The sequence below is a fragment of the Epinephelus moara genome, chromosome 14, assembly GCF_006386435.1.
Source record: "Epinephelus moara isolate mb chromosome 14, YSFRI_EMoa_1.0, whole genome shotgun sequence".
NCBI lineage: Eukaryota > Metazoa > Chordata > Actinopteri > Perciformes > Serranidae > Epinephelus > Epinephelus moara.
The window spans coordinates 8,981,686-9,006,135 of NC_065519.1; the positions used below are offsets into that span (position 1 = coordinate 8,981,686).

At 38.3% G+C, this 24,450-nt stretch overlaps 2 protein-coding genes across 4 annotated transcripts in view; both read right to left on the minus strand.

Annotated features, from left to right (window-relative positions):
* Positions 1 to 227: 227 nt before the first annotated feature.
* On the minus strand, positions 228 to 11,883 carry sav1 (salvador family WW domain containing protein 1). The gene is made up of 5 exons (XM_050062494.1): positions 11,518 to 11,883; positions 7,413 to 7,913; positions 4,574 to 4,844; positions 3,539 to 3,694; positions 228 to 1,813 (listed from the first exon to the last, which is right to left on the minus strand). The coding sequence occupies exons 1-5, from the start codon at positions 11,609 to 11,611 to the stop codon at positions 1,600 to 1,602; spliced, it is 1,236 nt and encodes a 411-aa protein (XP_049918451.1). The 5' UTR covers positions 11,612 to 11,883; the 3' UTR covers positions 228 to 1,599.
* Positions 11,884 to 13,750: 1,867 nt separating this feature from the next.
* Positions 13,751 to 24,450, minus strand: part of nin (ninein (GSK3B interacting protein)) — a 35,334-nt gene continuing 24,634 nt past the window's right edge. For 2 of the 3 annotated variants that reach the window (XM_050062066.1, XM_050062065.1), the window contains 6 exons: positions 24,258 to 24,437; positions 24,012 to 24,146; positions 23,802 to 23,903; positions 22,744 to 22,836; positions 16,568 to 16,681; positions 13,751 to 14,747 (listed from right to left, as the gene is read on the minus strand). In XM_050062066.1, the coding sequence (XP_049918023.1) occupies positions 14,532 to 14,747; positions 16,568 to 16,681; positions 22,744 to 22,836; positions 23,802 to 23,903; positions 24,012 to 24,146; positions 24,258 to 24,437 (840 nt within the window). In that variant the 3' untranslated portion in view covers positions 13,751 to 14,531. Of the gene's footprint in view, positions 14,748 to 16,567; positions 16,682 to 16,709; positions 18,891 to 22,743; positions 22,837 to 23,801; positions 23,904 to 24,011; positions 24,147 to 24,257; positions 24,438 to 24,450 lie in introns of those variants that run through there. The other variant, XM_050062067.1, reaches the window with a different exon arrangement.

Sequence of the window (24,450 nt, forward strand, 5' to 3'; positions counted from 1 at the left end):
CCAGTGTTTTGTTGAAACTTACTTGGCCGCTACATAATAATGTACAAATGTAAAGTCACCATGGTTTGCAGAAAGGTACAATGCCAACAGTTTTTTCAGGTGATTGGGTTTTTAAAAACAGGATTTTTCAGTTTTACATTAGACAAGTCTTAAACTTATTTGTGGTAAAGGCTCCATGTGAAAGTGAAAACGCAACAAGAGGCAACAGCTGTACAATCACGAGTATATTTTTCTTCACTGCAGACTTTATTGCTTATGTCCTGTATTTGCAATCCACAAAATCAAATATGTACAAACTGATGACACCGTTCTGACAAGATGTGACTGAGACCTTCTTGCATAGTGAAGGTCTCATTGAAGAGAGGTTCAAAACAAACCTATTCCACTGTTTGCTAATCAGACAGCCTGTAAGATACTCAGAAATGTTTGGATTTGTAATCACTCTTGAAAATTCGCTTTACGTAATGAGTGAATTGATTAGAAGCTAGCACCAGCCTGTACTACACAGGCCTCCTGCATGAAAAAAAAAAGTTTCTGAGTATCTTCAGAGAGGTTTAAGCTGATTGGTCAGCGATCAGTAGAATAAGATCAAAAGAACCCGCACTTCTTCCACACAAGAGACGTGTCAGTCCATAAAAATAAGGCATTACCAAGGCGAGAAATATCCAGGAAGAATGAAACAAGGAAGAAGCTGAATTGCACTTGTTTGGCAAACTTAGTGTGTCTTCTGATTTATAAAGTTCCAGTAGCTTATTTATGTTTCATTATACACACACACACACACACACACACACGAGAATATTCCTGACTTACAGTAATGCCGAGAGCCAAGAGATGCTCAAACCACTGCATCAAATGTGATGCTTCATCCAACAAAAGGTCTTTAAATAAAGACGTGTTTCATATCAAAACTTAAATATCCGTGAAAGTTTTGGTGGATTGTCGTAGAAAGGATATGTCATACAAAAAAAAAGGAAGGGAAATGCACACTTTAATGTAAAAGAGTGTGGTTTCAGTTTACGAGGGTTTCAAAGCAAAGGAAAAAATACTCATGAAGTATTTCATATAGAAACAAATTAGAAGGAGCTGCCAGTCATTTTGTCCCGCAGGAAAAAAATGACGGAGTCGCTGGTGTATACGAGACGTGAGCAGACATTGTAAAAATGCTGCGTTTTATTGTATTTAAAGGCACAATCTCAGGATGGTTTGGAACAAATATACGCAGTGTCTCGGACTCTGTTCTCCTCAGTCTTAAAAACAGAAATCCATACAGCGATTCAGTTCCCAGGGCAGCGGCTGTATATGGCACCAGAAGCAGTCTCCCCACATGTGGCACATTATAGGCTCGTCTTCATTGGAGTGTTTTTCAGTCACATGGTCATTCATAAATTGAGTGTCACATGGGGGGGACGGGGGCCCCAGCCAATGTGAGTCTCGACTTCCTGGCTGATATATTTGGATCAAGCAAAGGCACAGATGTGTTTGGTAAAGAGGCAATTAAGAGTCGATCATGATTTCAAAGGAAACCCTGACCACTCCCAAACTGTGGAAACCTCAGAGAGGCGTGGCACTGAGACGTCCCCGCTGCGCACACACACATCACATGTTCCCAATGAAGTTCTTGTTGGGCTGCTGGGCGTACCACTGCTGCCGCTGCTTGCGTGCCTCCACCTCAGACAGCAGCGCCTGCCGGTACGCCTCGTAGGATTTGACGATGTGTTCCAGCTCCTTCATGAAGAGCAGCTTCAGCATGCCCTGATACGTGTCCAAGTCTGCCAGCTGGAACAACTCCCACTTCAAGATGTGGTCATACCTGATGTCAAAGGGAAGATATTTATAGTACTTTAAAAACGTACTTTACGAAGTGTTGGACGTCAATAGCGCCCTGTATTATTTGTACCTCTCAGTCTATTAACTATAGCCTGACATTTACTAGATTTCTGAAGCTGGAAGTGATGTATGAAAGTTAAAAAATACGTTAAGCACATAGCTGGCGATACTATTTTCAGACAGATATGGATTCCTTATATTTGTTTTTACCATTACAACCAGGATACATACTGAGTGCGACATTTTAAGGTCAAATAAACTTGTCAGCGCTCTATTAGGGGTGGGGAAGAAATCGATACACAACAGTTTTGCAATATTTTTGTGGGGCATTATCATATCGTCACACAGTGCAGAGTATCGATTTTTTTAATGATATAAATTATTAATATGACAAATACAAATTAAACTTTAGGTCGCCTACAAGAATAATAAAATCAATTACTTTTTCAGTCCATCAGATACATTTTGCTGCTGGAAAAAAATGGCTGAAGTGAGATGAACAGACTGAAAACTTTATCTTATTAAATAAAACAGATGGTGACAAAGTTTTTCTTTGGAGACATAATTTACAGTGGAAAAAGGGAATAAATCGCAATATATTTTATTGCAATACTCAGCATATTGCAACCAATTTAAAATCTTGTGGTGATTACCCACCCCTACGCCTAATTGCCATGGGTTTTAAAATAAATATGACCTCACGGCATATCAATCATGTTTGCGCACTGTCTCCAAAACTTCCATCTGTTGTGAACGTTTCCAGAAAAGGTTCGATGACCTGCGTTTTTCGCATCTGTCAAACAGTTGTTAGACCAATAAGCAGTGAAGAAACAGTGGCGTAACCTAGAATAGTAGAATGGTGACAGGCAGGACGGTAACTCCAGTGGAAAGAAGCAAGGGGGCAAATGTGTCTTTACATTTTGTCTCTATCGTGTATTTTCGCAATGAATAGAACAATAAACGCATCAGACTCAGTGTGCACGGTTTCTGTGCGTATCAAGTTTTATCAGATATTGACTTGATGTGCAAAGGCTTTAAGTCATCCAGTGACAAAGACACTAATACCAACATTATGCAATAAGCTAATATTGGTCGATATATCGGTCTAGCTGTTCTACCAAAACCCATGAAACGAAGCCGATACACGCCACGCACATTAAATATATTTCAACTGACTTCAGAGGGTGGTAACGCATATTAATATTAGTTGGCAAACATAGCATACCATTAAATGGGAGGAGGAGAGGAACACATGCTGGAGTACACAGAGGAGAGTTACAACGGTTTTATAAAGTAGTAAACATTCAACACATTCAAGGTCTTAAAAAAAGACACACTTTGCTCTGTATTTGGGTGAGATTTTAACGATGAAACCTCCACTGGGTACTGTCACCATTGAACAGGTGAGGCATGAGCCAAAGAATGATGTAGAAAGGTCAGCTCGTGACTCACACCTGGTGTATTGGTGCTTTATAGGACTATGATGTAGGACAAAGTAACTTTGTTCAACAGAAAACATTTTAATGGGTGGTAGGAAAGGCACAGGTGTAAATACTACAGTTAAAATTCATTCAATCATTCTTCATTTCAGCTCATTCAGCGTACACGCCCTCAGCGTCTCAAAGCAGAGAAGACTGACTGATGATTAAAATGATGTTGATATAATAAAAATAATGATGTTATTAATGACTGCCACAGTAGTACTCACTTGAGCGGGGCGCGGGCGTACACCTGCAGCCAGTCTGGGATCTCCGCTGTGTGGTACGGGTTAGCTGGCACCAGCACCGGCTGGTTCCTCTCTGCAGGACGTGGCTGATAGGTCACAGGAGGCGGTAATGGTGGAGGCTGATCATAGCGAGGCACACTGGAACACACAGAGGTTATATAGTATTTATACTGTATATCACCTGTGTCAAACCAATGTGGGTGATTCACAAAACTGTGCTGTTAACCCAGGTTAAACCTTCTATGGATGGGGAAAAAAATCCAACTGGTAAAAACTTGTTCATTTTTAAGTGAGTTTATTGTTAGGAAAGCCCATTTCTGCCAATGTGGTGGGAAAAAAAGATCCTTTAAGTCATTATAATGAGGAACTTTCTCACTATGAGAAACTCTCAAAAATAATGAGAAATAATACTAACTTATTATTTTGAGAAAGTTTCTCTTCATTTAATAAAGTTTCTCATTATTTAGACATAATAAGTCATTATTTTTGTGAGTTTCTCATTATTTTTTAGAATGTTTATCATTATTTTAAGACAGTTTTTCATTATTTATATCTACAAAGTCATTACTTTGAGGGAGATTCCCATTAGTTTCAGAATGTTTCTTATTGTTTTGAGATACTGAGTCATCGTTTTGAGAAAGTCTCTCATGGTTTTGAGAAGGTGTCTCATTATTGTGAGATACAAAGTCCCTATTTTGGTGAGTTTCTCATTATTTATATAAAGTTTCATTACTTTGAGACAGATTTTCATTATTCAAAGCTACCAATTCATTATTTTGAGATAATAATTCATTATTTTGAGATGAGCAAGTCCTTACTTTGAGATTCTATGTATTTATTTTGAAAAAGTTTGTCATTATAATGACTTGTAGGATCTTTTTCCATATATTGTTCCAAGAAATGGTAGCATTAGGAGCTGTGAGGAAGGGATCAAAAATTATGAAAAATAAATGGAAGTGAGAAAAATGTGTCACCATAAAAACCCACTATCTTTCACTTTTCATTCTGACGACGTACCTCGGAGCGCAGGGGTGTCGATACTGTGCCCTCTTGTTGATGTGATCCACATAGTAAACCCCAAACTCCGCAGACTCCACCTTTTCCCAGCCTGGAGGGAGCCCTTCCCTCTCCAGAGGGTGGCTCCAGTGTGTAGTGTTTGTGTTGTGGTCGATGTAGTACTTCCTGCCACGGATGGTCCAGTCAACGGTCCAGCCGGCCGGAAGGGGGAGGTCCTCTCCCCCTAGACTGGAGAGGTTCCCGAGGGACTTGGCCTGTATTCGACCTATGCCTGAGGAAAACAAACATTTCTTTTTAGAAACCTAGAGGGAGAGGGAGAGATATCTGACCAAACAGACAGCGGAGCAGCTGCCAGCTAACAGCGCCGCTGGGAAAGACTAAATATTTGGGGGAATTTCTTAAAAACATCATGTGTGGGAAAATGTCATTTAAAGGAGAGGGATGTGCAGCATGTGAAGAGGTCACTGTGGTGTGGCAACTGGACATAGGTTGGGATAAGAGAGGAATGCAATGAATCAAAACTAAAAGCATGACCAGTGCAGTTTCTGAGTGTTGCAGTGATTGTGGAGAGAGGTCCTTGATCCCTCTGCCTCTTGTGACAGAGCATCTTATTCTGAGCGACATCATTGATGAATAGTAGGAAATGGGAGTGTTGTTAGGTTTGGAGAGGAAGGCCGAGATCTCTGCATGGCCAGACACACACACGGGAGCTTTCACCGGAAGAGAACAAGCCACTGAACTCCCAAACACTCTCTGTTAGAGCAGACAGCAGAGTGGTTTCATTCAACAGGTCCTGTACTTTAATTGGTGAATAATGTCAGTGAGGAATGTCGAGCCAACAGCTGTGTGCGGATGAGTTGGACTGAGCGAGCGCTGTCGTGACTCAAAACCAAACGAGCCTGGAGGGACCGAGGAAAGGCTGAGGCACGGCAGAATGTGCGGGGAATGAAGTATCTCAGCAAAATGGCGGCTACAATCTGATAAATTCTGCACGAGAGTGACAGCAACAGAGCTGGAGCTCTTTGCCAGCTGCTGAGTGAAGGGACGGAATGTGCGAGCGCTCCGCAGAAATGCACTCCTCCTCCTCCTCCACCTCATCATCATCATCATCATCATCTCTGCCCTTTTCCTCAGAAATATGGCAGAGTGCCACACTCGCTGCAGACCTAAAGCTTAATGCATCGCAGGAATTTCACTGGATATGCTCAAGAGTAAACTACTATATTTACAGCTGGTCACGCAGTAGTTGTACTAAAGAAATGCAGTGGGTAACCTCACTGAAACTGAGTCAGTGATCCTCTAAAGTATGAATCACCAACAACTCCATCTTTACTAATCATTCATAATAAAACTTGTTCACTGATTTTAAATTTCCACCAACTTTTTTCCAGAAAAATACCATTTTTTTAAGGGGCAGATCAGTGTGAAAAACACCTGTACATATTTTCTGTTTCCCTGCATCCATCAGTTGGAGTAATTTCTGCTGCAGGAAAATGTTTCTCCCTGCAGTTTCCAGAAACGTAGGTACTTTTGCAATTTGCCCATTTAAAAAAAAGTTTCCGGTAATAGAAAGTAGAAGGAAAATGCAGAAGACAGCACAATTGAGATGCTAATCATGTGTCATATATGCTCAGGAGGATTACATGTGATCGAAAATAAAGAATAACAAATGGTTAAACTACATGGTGTCCAAAGGTGTTTGTACAATGTAGTTTTTATTCAGATTTTTCATTGATTATTAGTCAATGTTTCTCCACTTCGATTCAAATTAAACACCAGTAAAAGCCAGATTTTCTACATGAAAAATAAATATTGACAATAAAAAATAATGTTCCAGTTAAAAAAAGCGTCAGCTGATTTGAAGTAGATGACTCCTCCAAAACAACTCTGTTTACTCAGTGCATTAACCTTACGTGTGCAATGTCACTGTACAGACACCAATACCTACATTCACAGATGATTCATGTAAGTGAGCAGTCTGAGGCTGAGACATTTGACAGGGGGCGGTCTGCAAATTGCTAGTTTGTCGACAGAAAGGATCAGCAAACAGAGAGGTGAAAAATGCAGAGCCCCTAATGCTTGTTTAACCTCACTCCAAACAAGGCTCTGTGATATGCGATAGGCGGGCCTGACATAATACTAAACCATATACATGCCATTGACAAGTTGGCCACATAATAAAAGGTTCTCTGTCGTTTGGAGTGGGTTGGAAAATTCCTGCGACCCCCTAAACATTTAATCTCATGGAAATTACACGCTTACATCATGCTAATGTTTACAATGTAGAGCAGTAATTTTAAAAATATTTGATCCCTCGGGAAAACTGAAATAAATCTGCTCTTTGAGCTCTTCAGTGACAACAAAATGCTTGCATTCCTCTCACAGTGGCCTTTGTATGATCCAAAACCCATCCATAATACTTTGCCCTTTCAAAACAGACATCACGCAGCTACTTTACGTCAGCGTCAACATTTTCTTTGGACTTAAAAGCTGACAATGTTTTCTCAAAAGTTTTCCCAAATGGCAAATCGTAAAAGTTGGAGACTTGCTGGTATGATTTCACACATCCTAAAATGTGACTGCTCAGCTTTCACGCCTCAGAATTTGCAGACAAAAAGCCATAAAAAGACGAGCTTTATTCCCTCAAGAGACTATGACCGCCTGCCATGTACTTTCCAAAACCATTTGTGCAGTTCAAGAATGCAATTCCTGATCTTTGTCACATTTTAAATTCTGTCTGTGCTGCCAATTTCTGGTCTCTGCCTCTTGTTTACTTCCTGTAAAAAATATCTAAAGCAGCACTGTATAAAGTGAGCTGAAAAACACATTTCATTTTTACCTGAAGGAGGTCTGCTGGGAGCTGGGGGAGTATGTTGTCGTGGGAGTCTTTGGAAGTTGTGTTCATTGTGCTCATAATATCTATAGTCCTCAGGAAAGCGGTCCGGGACCCTCCTGGGCTGGCGCTGCTGATGCTGCTGCTGCTGTTGGTGCTGCTGGTTGTCATAGTAAGGTTCAGAGGGGTAATAATACCGCGCAGCGTCTCCATTCTCCGACATGGGGCTCACGTCTGTGAGGAAGGACTGTGAGGAGCCTCCGTACTCATGAGGCAGGTCTCCCAGGCTGCGGGGCAGGTATGGAGGTGCTGACATGCGGTGGCTCTCTCTGCGGGCCACCTCGTGAGGAGGCCTCTGCACGGGGTTGCGGAGAAAGCTCTTGTTGCGGGACACCACGGGCTCCCGGGTGGGTGCCACAGGGTAGGCAGAGGGCCCCATATCTGGCAGAGGGACCTCTGTGCGTCTGGGTATAGTGGGTCCATGACGGATGAAAGAGGGCATAAGATCTGCAACCAGGTAAATAAGACAGGTGCATTTGTCAGTATCAGTCAACATGAGAACACAGTAGTAGAACCAATAGGCAGTGGAAGGATTTAAAGAAGAACACTTACTCATGTGTCTAACTTACATACAGTTTAAAATGTACTTGTACAGTAATAAAGTATTTACTTACTCCACTACTAGGGTTGCAGTGGTATACTGGTTTCAAGGTATACCGTGGTTTGAAAATTGACAATTATCATACTGTGTACATGTGCTTATCTACGATACTGAAAAAGAAAAATGCAGCTAGACGGAGAATTTCTTTCGTTATTTTAATTATTCTTCAAGGGGAGACTTTTTACACATACTTCCATTAAAAATGGTTTCAAGTTTCAATTATAGTGATGAAACATTTATTCAAACAAAAAAAACTCCCGTTTTCAATCCTTTGAGGGTCATTCTAGATAGATAGATAAATAGCTAATTGATCTCGAAGGAAATACTTAATTCTGACTGATAACAATAATAATAATAATTCTGTCATACCGTAATACCATGTAACCAAAATATTTTCTGAGATGGTTATCATACCATTGTGACCCTGTCCCCTCCATTTCAGAATGAAATATTGTACTTTCACTTTCTTTTTATTCCATGGACTTTTAATCACCTTTTTTTGTTAGTTTGTTCTGTTTTGTTTTGTTTGCTTGTTGCAATTTTCTAGTCTTGCAAAACTTTATGTATAGTTATCTTTAAATTTTGTCTGTGTCACTCCAATTGTGCTGTGGAAAGCACTTTGGGCTGCATGTTTGTATGAAAAGTGCTATATGAATAAAGTTGAGTTGAGTTTTAATAAGGGCTGCACAATTAATTGAAATATTACTGAAACTGGAATATGAGCAAGTGCAATAATCAAAATGCAGGAGCTGCAATTTTTTGATGACTGTAAAATGTGTCACAACATACCACTGTAAATGAAGCACTGATGGAAAACATGCTTGTTTTGAACATAATCGTTATTTTTCCACTGTTTTTCAGTGAAAATGAAATGCAAAAATGACCATTCCCACTAAAATTGTGACTCATTGCAGTACCTGTCAAAATAATTTATCTATCTATCTATCTATCTATATCTACAAATATATTTNACCAATAGGCAGTGGAAGGATTTAAAGAAGAACACTTACTCATGTGTCTAACTTACATACAGTTTAAAATGTACTTGTACAGTAATAAAGTATTTACTTACTCCACTACTAGGGTTGCAGTGGTATACTGGTTTCAAGGTATACCGTGGTTTGAAAATTGACAATTATCATACTGTGTACATGTGCTTATCTACGATACTGAAAAAGAAAAATGCAGCTAGACGGAGAATTTCTTTCGTTATTTTAATTATTCTTCAAGGGGAGACTTTTTACACATACTTCCATTAAAAATGGTTTCAAGTTTCAATTATAGTGATGAAACATTTATTCAAACAAAAAAAACTCCCGTTTTCAATCCTTTGAGGGTCATTCTAGATAGATAGATAAATAGCTAATTGATCTCGAAGGAAATACTTAATTCTGACTGATAACAATAATAATAATAATTCTGTCATACCGTAATACCATGTAACCAAAATATTTTCTGAGATGGTTATCATACCATTGTGACCCTGTCCCCTCCATTTCAGAATGAAATATTGTACTTTCACTTTCTTTTTATTCCATGGACTTTTAATCACCTTTTTTTGTTAGTTTGTTCTGTTTTGTTTTGTTTGCTTGTTGCAATTTTCTAGTCTTGCAAAACTTTATGTATAGTTATCTTTAAATTTTGTCTGTGTCACTCCAATTGTGCTGTGGAAAGCACTTTGGGCTGCATGTTTGTATGAAAAGTGCTATATGAATAAAGTTGAGTTGAGTTTTAATAAGGGCTGCACAATTAATTGAAATATTACTGAAACTGGAATATGAGCAAGTGCAATAATCAAAATGCAGGAGCTGCAATTTTTTGATGACTGTAAAATGTGTCACAACATACCACTGTAAATGAAGCACTGATGGAAAACATGCTTGTTTTGAACATAATCGTTATTTTTCCACTGTTTTTCAGTGAAAATGAAATGCAAAAATGACCATTCCCACTAAAATTGTGACTCATTGCAGTACCTGTCAAAATAATTTATCTATCTATCTATCTATCTATCTATCTATCTATATATATATATATATACACACACATATATACATATATATGTGTGTATATATATATATATATATATACATATATATATGTATTGCTTATCGTGCAGCCCCACTCTTTACTCCTATACCTTCGGCAACTACAAATTTAATATTCAAATAAATAATTGTTAGAAAACCTAACTTACTGTTGTAGTTATATAAAGGGATGCACGATAATATTGGCACATCGTTGGTTCAGCCAATATTGACTTTAAAATGAAATATCAGAATCAGCCAACATGCTTTTTCTTATTTTGCACAATGAATGAATATTACATACATTGAAAAGTCTTGTATTTCATGTCTACATCTGCTAGTGAGCCATGATAACAGTATGCATATATAATATGAAGTTCCACAACAGAAGAGACTTGATGGTCACAGGAATTAGGTGGGGAAAAAAGTGGATATATTGATATTGGTTTTGTTTATCAGTCAAATGAGTTGTTACATATTGGCATGTGAAATATCAGCAAAAAATCTAACATCATGCATCCCTAATTATATATAATTACAGTGTAGATTTCACTACCTAATAGTGCATATGGTAAAGAGGTTAAAATTAGCTCCACTTTGAGCAACTACAGTAAATTAATGCACCAATAATAATGACAACACATTATACCATATTATTACACTGACAGGGGCCATACTGTCAGTCAAATGAGCATTTTTACTTAAATTAAGCTGATTGTAGTTCAAAAGTTTACCTGCTTATTTAAAATTTAAAGTGCAGGATCTTTACTGGCCACCCAGTATTTACAGCATAGTCAGTGAATGCTCCTCTACTTAATCCACCACTGCTTATAGGTACAAAGTAATAATACTAATATAATGCAAACCATGTCAGATAAAAGGCACTTTATGTTTTTACTAACAGTCAATTCATCTTTAGAGGACAACTCAGCTAATGACAACACTTACTCAACTTACACCAATGGAAATATATATAAGCTAACTAGCCCCAAATCTGACTTTCAGTAAACCACTATGAAACACTGAATACAGCGTCAGGAAACAGTTATAAATTAAGGTAATAAAGGTAAAATACTTGTTTCATTGAGCAGTTTTGTATTCTTGCTGTCAATCCGAGAAGTTACCGTTACTTCTCAACTTTCCTTTGACACTGCAGCTGACGTTAATGTAGCTAACTTAACTGCTGATTTAGCTAGCTAGCACTTTAACTATCAAGTTAGCAATTTGTTTACGATGTTTCAAAACACGACCAAACAGCTGGTTACAAGCTTGTTAGTCGCATTAAAGTGGCATTAAGTTTCCACACATTAACTTTAGCCTGTGTGCTAATGTTAGCTTGCTGCTTACTGGCTCTAAAGTTAACTTACGCTAGCATGCTAACTGGAGCTAACTTGGAGCTAGCTGGCTAACTTGTTGCGCTTACTTCTCAGGAGCGGCGACGTTTCCTTCTTCACATATTTCCCGTGTACCTCGGCTGGTTTCGACGCTTCGTTTTTACTTTTCTTTCGTGAGAGCATAACTCAAGCCTCGGGAACATCAACAGCAAATGTCATGGCACAACCCTTCGACCCTGCAACCATCCCGTTCAGTTTGCAAAGCGCAGAAAGTAGACATTTTAGAAGCGTTAGATTAGCTAGCAGCAAGTTAGCCAGCTAACTCGAGCGACTGGATGAGTGTTTCCTCCAGTGGTCCAGTCCGCTCTGAGCTGGGATCCACTCCCACCACTGCTCCTCACTGGGAATGGTTACTGTACAGTCCTGCCCACCACTTGGGAACTCTCCCTCTGCGAGCACATACACACACTGGTGACAACCTTAGACTGTTGTCAACTAGCTGCACAGCTCATTCATCGGTGTGACTCACAGCTGACAGAAACAGTGACAACATGTTCATGTGTTGTGACTCTACAGTGAGGACAGCAGATCCAACCTTTGTAGTCAAGGCAGAGAAAAATGTGTTGCTGAAGTTGAAGAAGTATTAAAAGTTGCATCAGCACACAAGTAAAAGTCCTTAAATATTAGAAACAGCATGAAATAATAGTATCAAAAATAAAAGTACACACTTTGCAGAATGATTATAATCAACAGTATGTGTAAAATATTATTGTGAAAAGTAATTAGTGGATTAAAAAGTACAATTTCTACTTCTAAAAGTTACATAGCTTACGTTTCATACAGTTTTGGCCCTTGTTAGTGATTATAAATGTATTTATATAGTTATCATTCATGCATTTTTATATATAAGCAGAATTTTAATGTTGCAGATGGTGGAAGTGGAGTTGGGTATCAGATTAACTGTACAGCTTTTTATTTTTTATTACCTTTTTATTCTATTTATTCTTTTTGTATTTGCCATGATGTGGGGTTTTTTTTTTAGATACTAATATGTTTTTTGTATATTTGTACCTGTCTTTTAGTTTGAAGCACTGTTGTCACTGTGTTGTCACTGTCATGTCACTGTCTTATATCTTTGTCCTAAGTGTTGTCTGTGTGAAAGCAGCTGACTCACCTAACCTAACTGCAAACCAAATCTACCCTCGGGTACTAATAAAGTTACCTTACCTTACCTTATAATATACAGTAGCCTATGTATGTAAAATATTGTGGGGAAAAATGTAGTGGAGTGAAGCTATGAAGTGACATAAAATATGAATATGCATGTATCCAAAGTGGCGTAATACCACACTGAAGTAGCCTAAATAAATATTAGGAGCAGAATGTATTCCAAGTTTTAAAAGTAAAAGTGCACACTTGGCAGGATTTGATCATTATTTTTCATGCATTTACATGTTAACAAACTTTATTGTTGTAGATGAGAGGTTTCATATATGTCTGTAAAATAATGTGAAAATAATTACTAGCAGTAGCTTTGAAATAGATGCAGTGGAGTAAAAAGTAGAATTATACTTCTGAAATGTAGTTTAGTAGAAGTATACAGTGACGCACAAAGTCAAGTGTCACTCTCAGTTTACATCCATGTCTGAAAACATGGATGCTTCACACACGTCTTCCCCCCGTCAGCACAGATCTACACAATCAGCACAGTTTCAAGGTGGACACACGAGATTAGTGTCCCCAATTCAGTATCTGACCAAATGTCTCCCCTTCTGATCCTTACTTACAGCGTTAAGTAAAGGCCAGAAAAGTGTTTGGTTTTATACAGAACATTATGATGTCACAGTGAAGCTGACCTTTGACCTTTTGGATACAGAGTGCCATCACTTCATCCTACAAGACATTTGAGTTTAATTTTGTCATAATAAACATATGAATTATCGAGTTAAGGCTAAAAACATGTTTTATAAGATCACAGTGAGCTTCTAATCAGTTCATTGTTGAGTTTGAATGGACATTTGTACCAAATTTAAGGAAACTTCAAGGTGTTGTTGAGATATCACGTTTATGAGAACGAGACAGATACAAGGTCACAGTGAGCTTGACCTTTGACCACCAAAATCTAATCAGTTCATCACTGAGTCCAAGGGGACGTTTGTGCTAAATTTGAAGAAATTCCCTCGAGGCGTTCTTGAGATTTAGTGTTCATGAGAATGGAACAAACAGACCGACGACCCGAAAACATAATGCCTCTGGCCTGGCGTTAAAATGACACTCAAATACACTTAAGCAAAAATGAATCCAGTGATAAATCAAACCAGACATGATCCATGTATTTTATTTAAACCTGTAACACAAAACTTTACCCTGCTCTCAGCTTTAGTGCTTCTGCTTCATTATAAAGACAAAGTCCTTCACATGTATCTAACACATTCATAATGGCACAGCTTTACACATGAAACTTTACATATTGCATCAGTTAACAGGATCTGAATCAGATGTATTTAAATAAGCAGCACTGCCACTTGACATTCACTTGATGTAACTTCAGGCAACAGTATATGAAAGCTAACACCTGGGAAAGGTCACCGGATTATTTGACTGTTCTGTTGACATGATTTCACCGCTGATAGGTCTGTTTCTTCTTTACATAAAGGCTTGAGACGGAAAGAGGAGACAGATTAACACGTTCATCTCTCTGACAACAGACAAAAGAACACTTATATAAAAAGTGCACCTCAGTATTGCTTCACTCTCTCTTTAAAAGAGAAATATAGTGTCATGGTACAATATTTACTTATGTACTATTAACAGCTACTGCTTTGAAAAATATTTAACAAATTATAAATTACAGTTTTCTTTCAACCTCACATTTGGTTCAACATGAGCTCATTATTGCTTCGATTAAAAATACTGCATAATTAACTGTAAAAATTTAGGCTTTCTTGTGCATTTGGCTGCGTCTGTTGCACAAGTATTCAAGCAATAAAAATATATATTTAAAAAGCATTTTTAAATAATAACCAGTGCACTTCATGGTTGACTTTGGACACTTCCATTTGGCATGGCAAGTGCTGTTCACGTCCCGAGCTCCTCCTCTAGGTTATGTGCATTTGTAGTGGTAAGGCAGTGAGAGGAGGGGCGAGGGGTTCAGGTCTCGTACTATCTTGTTCAGGCTGGAGATCTTCTCCTCCAGCAGGTAGTTCTTCTTCTCCGCGATCTTGTGCCGCTGCTCAGTCTTCTCCAGAGCTCTCAGCAGCTGCGTGTTCTCCTCGTACAGGTCTTTGATCAACACGTCTGCTTTGCCATTCTTGTGCAACTAGAAAAGTCGGAGACAGTCGATGGTAAAGGCTTTGATCATTCATTTATTACTTAATGTATGTAATGTAACCCAGACTGGAAATGAAAGTTAGGACGGTTTATGCGGGAGTTTATAACAAGAGAGCTACATGCCGCCATTTTGCCTCTATGTTCTGACTGCTTGCACTGATTAAAGTGCATTTATTATCTTGTGATTATCCATTTTGTTTTCTTCTATAAACTGTTATTACTAAATGATATGTAATTAAGCTTTGGCAATAATGCAACTCTAATAATCTCTATAAACAGATATCTTTATATGAGTGCAGAATCTGTAGGTAACTGGACACGAGATGTATCGGAAGCATCCTGGTTTCTGTCTGTAGTCTAGCATTGACCAGTCATGTTTGAGCAGCAGGTAAAAAGTCTGTGTTGAGAGCAGAGAAGGCCGTAATGCAATCTCAGAACCCATCAACTATCATCTGATGACGATTCAGCTTTTTATTGGATTTATTTTTAATTTAGCAACATTAATATGCAGATATCTATTCATAGTGACAAGTCATCTCTCAACTCTATCTCTGTTCTCACACCTCAAGTTGCTAATCAGACTGTAATTACTGCTGCATGGTAGAGGAAGTCTTAGCTCGAATATTCGCTGGCTACACCGGAGCCCCTGAAATATTGGCAGGACATTACATTTAGAAACTTAATCATCTTTAGCCTGACAGCAGATGGGCTTCAAGATTTTAACATTCATGCTAATATGGCTTACTGAAATAGTTAATTATGAGACGGCAACCATGACCGACTTCTCAAAAGAAAGGGAACTTACAAGTTCTACACTTTACTCAGATAACTTGATATTTCTTGTGATGCTTTGACGTCTCAATGTTGTTGTGTTTTCCTTGTTTAATTTGGTTTCTTCTTTTAAAGACCTAATTTCTAACAGTGTTTTCTATATAATATACTTTGATCATTTTCTTAGGTTTGATATTTTGACAAATTTTGTCAAATTAAGTAATATGACCTGTAGCTTTAGTACTACGATGTGTTTATTCACACAAGGGCAGGATGACATAGCTTTTTTTTACTCGTCATCATGATAAAGCACGATAAACACATGACGAGACTGCGATATTGCACTCAGGGATTTTTCTGATTTAGCTGAAAGAAAGTATCAGTAAAAACTTCACTTGAAAATGTAACTATCACTTAAAAAAAAAAAAAATGGTGCTTTTTATATCGAGTTCAATGGTCATTTTGTTCAATAAAAGAACGCTGGAAAGAATTTCCATTAAATTTTTTAAATTAAACAAGAAATTTCTTGTATTTCATCTTTGTACTGAAAGCAGCAGAAAACTGAGCACACATTTAATATCCGTTTATTTATCTCAAATAGGATCGTTAATTAAATATTCAGTGTTACAGCATTTTGTGTATTTTCCCCATATTGTGCAGCCCTAATTCACACTGTGAATCTGATGCCTGATAATGGTCCATGACTGAAATGTTGTGTCTCTCATGAACTCTGATGACAGTCTATAAAAAAAATTAATATTGGTCCATGTATTATCGATTTTATAACACTCAAATATCAGTATCAGCCTCAAAAAATACAGTACTGTGACTGTAATACTGTAAACAAAACAACTTCCCTGAGAAAACTCAACTCCATACCGTTATTTTTCACTTGGAAATAAATTTAAAAAATCTATGTGGACATTTATGCAAGATAGTTCATGATTTTGGCACTCTTTAAAAATATATATATGTAGGATTTGTTTTAAAGAGACAACAGTGACTTAATTCTGATGATGAAGAGCTCTTTGAACTGACCTGGTCTTTGAGCTGAGCGACCTTCTCTTTGAGCAGCAGCTTGACGTTATGCAGCGACAGCTCAATTTCCCTCATACGCTCCTCCATATTCCTCATCTTCCTCTCCCTGTCATCCTGGTAAGAAGACAGTGAGCCATATCAACACATTGCTGCAGATGTAATAAGAGGATGATGAAAATTTAAATCTTCTTCCCTTTGAGGTGATGCAAACTGAGAAACTTGACAGACCACGCTCTATATGAGCTAGATGTTTTATTTTGATTTCAGCATTAAATGATCTCTGGTACATTTCTAAAGGAGAGGAGACAACGCGCTAAAAAAATAAATAAAATATAAATAGGTATAAAATTATGCCATGTATTCCAGATACATCTACAAAAATAATTTAATGCATAAATAAAATATAAATCCTAACATATTTCTATTGAAGGAGTAGTTGGGATCTTTTGTAGTGGGGTTTTATGAGGTACTCTTCCATAGTCAGAGTGTTACGTACAGACGATGTCAGTCAGCACGCCCCCAGTTTGGAGAAGCAGCAGGATTACGGACACTGGAGTGAAGCATTGTACTGTTGTGGATGGGGACAGCAGCAAAATGTATTTTAGTTGCTTAAAGAGATCACTATAGTTTAAGTGTACACTACATTTAGAATATTTTCAATTTTACATTTTTGTGAGACAGGGAACTGAAGCCATTATATCACTCTCCTCAAAGCCAGACTCCATTGAGAAAACCAGTGATTTAACACTGCTGAACACAGGTCTACCATTGCCTCCATCAGCTAGTTTTTTTGCATTATTGTGTGACTTTGGTGTTTAAAAGGGTTAGTTCAGATTCACCAAAGTCACACAATAACTCAAACTAATTGCAGATTGAAGCAGCAACAGAATTGCCGTGTTCAGTGAGCTAAAATTGCTGTTTTTGTCAATGGAGTCTGGTGGATTTGACGAGAGCATAATCAGGGAAATAAAGCTGCAAACGACTTCCCTGTTGGATTGGGCTGTCTATCGAAAAGGTAAAGTGATGAAAATACTTTGAGTACAGCGTACACTTAAACATTTATAGATTTTTTAGGAGGCTAAAATATGTTTTATTGCTGCCCCCACCCACAGCAGGACATTGCTTAGCTTCTGTGTCAGTACATCTACCTGCTTCTCCAAACTGGGAGCAGGCCTACAGCCATCTACTGTATGTAATACACAGACTATGAATAAGTATCTCATATAACCCCACTTCAAAAAATCCAAACTATGCCTTTAAAATAAATAAAACAAAACAATAAAATCCATTTAAATCTATACATGGTCCAAAAATAAAGACTCACTAAATGACTCAAAACACAGATACAACATTAACACATCACTACTGGGGACAAACAATGATTTGGTTTCTAATAATAAATACCAGATAAACATTCAAAGTTGTTTGACGTGTTTGAACAAGAAAAAGAAAAAAAAACAGAAAGATGCAATTCACTTTGGTTGTGCAGCAGCAGCGACACACACACACACACACACACACAGTCTCAGAACACAAACAGGTAGCTTGAAGAAACATTCAGCTATGTGTAGTGTCAGATAAGAAATACAGGCATAAACAACAAAGGACAAACAGTGAAAACGTTCACAGAGAAATCTCATACTGGACACAGACAGTAACGTCACCTGACAGTTACAGGTTGCTTGATTGCTGGAAAAGGCTCAGGAAGCTGTTAGGCACTAACCTCGCCTCAACTTAACACTCCTCGATGATCGTAAGGCAAGCTGTCACACAAGAGTGAGCCTCTGAGGATGTAAATATACCCTGTCTCACATGATGATAAATGGTACAAGTGCATAACAAGAAATACACCCTGTGTTAAAAACATTCCCTGTATTCAAACTACAAAAAGCACAAAACAGGATCGGACCCTTGTAACAAAGTCTTGTGTTTGTAGATGTTAAATTTCATATGGCATGTCTGAATTTAAATTCTCAGTGTCGTTATTTTATAAAATCCCATTGGGAAAAACCTCAGTACCCTCCTCTGTGTTTTCCTGCCACCTAGCAGCAGGGAAATACAATTACACATCTATGCCCTTTGAATCAGGCACCACATTAGTTCACATTCTCCTATAAGGACGCAGAAAGGACGGCATCACGTGCCACAGTCAGATTTTGGCTCCAGACACGGCAGAGGAAGAGCAGGACTGAGAAAAGAGGAGCAGTCTTGGAGGGGAAGCAAAGAGGCTAAAGTGAAGAGCAGGGGAAAGACGCTGGTGTTACAATCCACCGATCCGCCGGTAGCTGTCTGCGTGAGCCGCCCGCTGCTCCGGCATCGGCCCCTGGAGAGAGAAGGCAGGTACACTTCACCACGGCTCTACCCTCTCCTCTGATCCTAAAATCCTACACAGGCCTGGTCAGTTAACACGCCTTCACACAGGCTTTCATGGCGAATAAACATAGACAAATATAATATAACCATAAAACTGTGAAACTCAGCTCATTATTTTAAATCTGCTTCTCTTAACAAGAACATTTCAACACACCATTTCCCCCAGTGACTGTGATGAGAAGTGGTATTATGAAATACAACAAAGAACTAGTTATGTTATTAGCTGTTGCTTTGGCTGGAACGAATGGACAGCCAACCACATGATGAGCTGACTTTGAAAAATCTGGTAAAAACCACCATGAACACTGACACAAATCAGTTCCTGTGTTCCTGCAGAAATTATTTTTCCTTCATAAGATCCCACTTTATATAACAGCTGTGTATACTACACATTTATATTATTGAAAAGGGACATTTCAGTTCAGTTTAGCATGTGTAGCATGTGAAAAGACTTAGTGTTTTTGGAGTGTGACCCATACTAGCAACTAAAAGTTGAGATACTCTGGCAGGACTGGGCGATATGACGGTATATTCTGTATGATGGTATAAATGTGTCCCCTGGTGGAAATTGTACTGTAGCCAAAAAAATCCCTTGCAGCCCAAAAAGCATTCTCAGTGTAATTTAATTTTAATTTGATTTATAAAGCCCAATATTACAAATCAAACAGTGCCAACACATTTGATACAAAAACATTTAATCATCCCCATTCCGGAAAGAAATATAATGTAAAAGAATTTATCAATTGTCTTTCCACTCATGTAATTTATGTGCTTATTTGCCATGTGGCTTGATGTATGTGGGCCAAACAAAGCGTAATCTGAAGCTGAGGATTGCTGAGCACAAAGCGGCTATCAGAAATAATAATTTTGATTACGCCATCGCAAGACATTATAAAGATAAAAATCATGGTTCTACAGCTTCCCTTAGATTCATTGGAATTGAAAGAGTGTTGCCTAATCCGAGAGGGGGGAACATCATTCAGCAGCTCCTGAGAAGGGAAGCGTTTTGGATTAATGAACTGTCTACTGTTGAACCTTTTGGAATGAATGATTCACAGGATTTGAGTTGTTTTCTTTAACCTGTTTTTTCTTCTTTTTGCCCCGTAGGATACATAAAAGAAAGCTTAGGAAAGCTGTACTGTCCTACGTAGGAAAAGTCGAGCCTGCACTATCTGCGGAGTAGTGAGTAAAGGATAGACTGGCAGGATATATATTATTAATGTATATTATTCATGTCCTGTTATATGGTTCCTCTGCATAAAGGTATTTGTATATAGGTACTGGTGGTCTCAAGCTAGGATAGAGTACTTTGTAGTAATTCTACCTCTTATCCTCGCTTTGTGTAATATTGATTATGTAAGTAGACTTTGCTATTCATGGATTGAAATTCTTATGTTTTTAACTTATACCATGGTTGATGCATACTTTTTCAACTTCATGATGTATGTAATTGTATTGTTTTTGTATATTTTTTGAGTCTTGCTTAGACAAACAGAGAAAAAAGAAAAAACGAAATTGGTCATGTGACCAGCAAGCATTTAAACACACCTGAGAATGCTTAGGTCACATCTGATGAGGTGAACCTGATGACGCTAAACGCGAAACGCGTTGTTCCCTTCATTAAATTTCGATAGTAAAGTCTATGTCAGTGTGCGGAGGATTTTTTTGTATATCTTATTACAAATCACAATTTGCCTCAGAGGGCTTTACAATATACGACATCCCTCTGTCGTTGGACCCTCACAGTGGATAAGGAAAAACTCCCCCAAATGGAAGAATCTTCCCCCTAAACGACCATTATAAAAGAGACGTCTGTAAAACTGTTAACAGGAAACCTCGAACTGCGAGCAAGGTCAATTATGAGTCTTTTTATTATGAATTTTTGATCCATGCAAGTTTCATATTTGTAAAACTTTCCTTTTTAAGCTGAGAAAAGTGATTAAAAAATGTGTGGCGTCATTACAGTTGAGTCATCACTCTAAGAGCTGATCGAGAACTTGCGGCGGGGCCAGCAAGAGAAAAACTACTGCACATATTCAAATACCCAGAAGCCAGAAACTTATTTTTTAGGAGTATGCTCCAGGCGAGGGACTCCACTGTGGGTCCCAAATCGAGTTACTGTTATACATCCTCCTTGCAAGGTAATGTGATTTGGGCAGACATGTAGCAGGAGAGTGAAGCTGTAAATACAGGAAACTGTCACACTTGATATGATTGTTTTCAGGAACCTTGAAGCTTCCTTTTTTTAAGATAATTTTTTTGGCTTTTGCCGTTATTCAACAGGACAGATTAAGCGTTAAAGGGGGAGAGAGGGGATGATATGCAGCAGAGGGCCACAGAAAGGAATCAAACCTGCAGCCACTGCAGCACGCACATTGACTTTGTTTATGGGATGCCCACCCTGCTTACTGAGCTACTGGGCGCCATGAAGCTTCAATTTTTAGACTTTTTAGTTTTATTGTTTTTAACTCGTATTGTCTCATTCGATGAAGTATGGTATGGTTCTCTTAAACAATTTCTTAATTTAGAACAGAATTCAGAACAGTCACTGCATCGTGATATAAACTGTTACCGTGAAATAAAATTAGATTATAATATAATATAATTAGAAATTAGATTTTGTATGAGGTCAATATATTGTGCCGTTAGATCTGGTAGGTATATGATCAGTAACAAAGTAAACATATAGTATACACAATTATTATATAAGATGGGATCCTTTTTCCTTCCTCTACATTCATGGTGACCTGGTGACAACTACTAGATAAAAATGACAACAAAAAGTCAGATGCTATTAAAATAAAAGTGGGATGACAGCATTTACAGATGGACCTGGATGAACTACAGCTATCTAGTCGAGGAGAGACAGAAATTTGTACAACATGACTGTGACACAAGGTGACAAATGGAAAAAAACACCCTCCAGGACCACACCCAGACGATCACACCACTGCAGCTACTTCAGTCCCGAGACGGAAACTCAAACAAAGACGGTGAGTTCAGAAACACACAGGCACCACAGACTAAACACCAAACCCAAAAAGTAAACAGCACAAACACACGACATAAGGAGGTGACGACAGATAGGTGCTGACATGGAGCTGTGACACGCACCAAAACAAGGAGCACTGCAAAGTCAGCGTTCAAACAAAAACGTCATGAAAAATAAAAATAAATGAGGATTATCACAACAACGTGATGACACTCAGCTCAGGCGACATGACTCACTTTGAAAAGCAAATTTAATGGTTGCTTTGATGTTGAACATTTTAGTTATGTGTTTGAATTTCCAGCCAAATTAAAAAAACAAATATCAGCACCTGAATTGAGTGATTTATTTTCTACAGCAAAGTGACAGTGACAGAAATACAATGGGTGTGTTTACATTAACTCCCATTATATCCCCAAACATTCCCAACATGTGATGTAGCTCCATCTTAGAGCCATTAATGATGAATTAATGATAACTGAGACAACAGATGGCCATAATGTGACAAAAGAAAATGATGAATGAAGATGAATATAAAACCAAACTGTGCAATGATGCAACAGCACTAAATCTCCAGGTATTAAACTGCTTGTTGAAGTTTTTTGCTCTGTGTAAAGTTTCAAAGCAGACTCTGGAAAAAACATATTTTGCAAAGGATTCATTTGTTCATCCTGTAAGTGATTATTTAAATTGCAAGCCTACTAAAGGTGAATGTAGACATGCAGCTCTCATTAGTAGATTATGTTTCATAATAGTTTCATGTGCACGTATTTGCCAGAGTCTGCTGTCAGGGAAGATTTAGGTTGTACTGTACCTGCATGTTGTCCGGATCTTCACCACGATGCTGTCCCCTGGGCATCCTGTGAGGTGATGGCGGCAGAAGTCCGACCAGCTGAGCCTGAAATGCCTGGACAAAGTAGAATGATAAGTAAGAGAAGATGAAATATGCACAGCATGAGGTCACTTTATCTAACAATAATCGAATCACAACAATGATCCCATTCTTTCAAAAGAAACTGGATAAAAAGTAGACTGAATGCAAGTGAAAAAATTACAATCAAAAACAGTGAATACAAGCAAGTAGTATGAAGTATGCTCCATACTATGGTAGTGATGCATGAGCTCCCCCTAGTGGAACAAGGAGGAATCTCTAAAATATTTTTACAAAATTAAATACCGGTACAACAATTTAAATACATATACAATGCTATATTTTAAATTAAAATACTTGGAATTAGGAGATGCCTGAAATGTAATTTTAAATGTAGGGTTCACATTTTTATGGACAAAATTTCAAAACTCTTCATGACTTTTCAAGAACCCATAATAAAATTTCCATGATAATGCACAATACTCCATCTCCTAAATGCAGTGCAAGTTATGCCCAGTGGCTGAGGGACATTATGTCCTGCCTTAATCTATAAAAATTTTTGTATTTTTTTTGTACTATTCAGGAGATGGAGGACTGTCCTATTGATGATATTCCATCTGTTATTAGGGGTGCGTGGAATAGGGAGGATTGTGATTGGATTTGATGCTTTGTTCCCGTTATATATATGCTTTAAGTTTGATACCAGTTGTGAGTATGCATGTGTAATCCTGTTTAAATTGAATAAAAATATTCTTGATTAGAGAAAATACAGTGCAAATTAAAAGTGGTAGTGAGGAATACCATAGGTATGGACACTTTGGGGTGCTGCTGTATTTGAACACTGGTCAGAGGAGAGCTTAATATTTTGTGAGGTGGTAACGCAGTGAGGAAAGAGAACCAGTGTATTAACACTATACCCAATTTGAACAACAGGTGCAAATCAATCCATTTGATCTTAAAAGCATTAAAATAGGAGCAAAGACGTTGTTAGCATGACTCACCTCTAGCAGCTGTGTAGACAGTTGAGCCATTTGGGCCTTGAGTGCATCATTTTCTTGTTGAAGGCTCTCTGGCTCTGTGTGTCCTTGTCCTGATTCACAGCCCTGAAACACACAAAGCACACATCATAAGAATTTAAACCATATCATCAACATGCTTTGAAAAAAAACAAAAAAACAAAGGTTATCTGATTAGATTCATGCAGTTTGTACCTTGGTGAGCTCTTTTTGTGCCTCGAGCTCCTGCCTCAGAGAGGCGTTCTCCTGCTCCAAGGCCTTCACCAGCGAGGACTGACTCTGCTGTTTGTGCTGCTTCAGGGACACGATGGTGGCATCCAGCTGGCAGACCTGCGGACAGAAAATAAATGACTTATGGATTAATGACAGTGTGAGAAAAAGGAACACTGATATGACTGCAGGTTTTACACGTTCATCAGTTTGCTGTGGTCCTCAGCTCACCTTTTCTTTGGACTGCACCAGGTCTCCTTTGACGTTACGCACTTCAGCCTGAAGCCTGTCGTTCTCCTGCCTCAGCAGCTGCCGCTCTTGGTCCGCCAGCCGAGACATCTCGTCTCTGTACAGCTTCTTGCTCGGACTGTGGACGCCACTCGAGTGCAAAGTCTTCTCTAAAATGTGGTTCTGTGATGAACAA

What these genes read in the sequence shown, in the direction of transcription:
- sav1 (XM_050062494.1), bottom strand. Translation starts at nt 11,611, where the DNA reads ATGCTCTCACGAAAGAAAAGTAAAAACGAAGCGTCGAAACCAGCCGAG. An exon ending in TCCCAGCAGACCTCCTTCAG is followed by an intron (nt 4,845 to 7,412) that starts GTAAAAATGAAA and finishes TGTTTTCCTCAG; the next exon opens with GCATAGGTCGAATACAGGCC. An exon ending in TACGCCCGCGCCCCGCTCAA is followed by an intron (nt 1,814 to 3,538) that starts GTGAGTACTACT and finishes CTTTGACATCAG; the next exon opens with GTATGACCACATCTTGAAGT.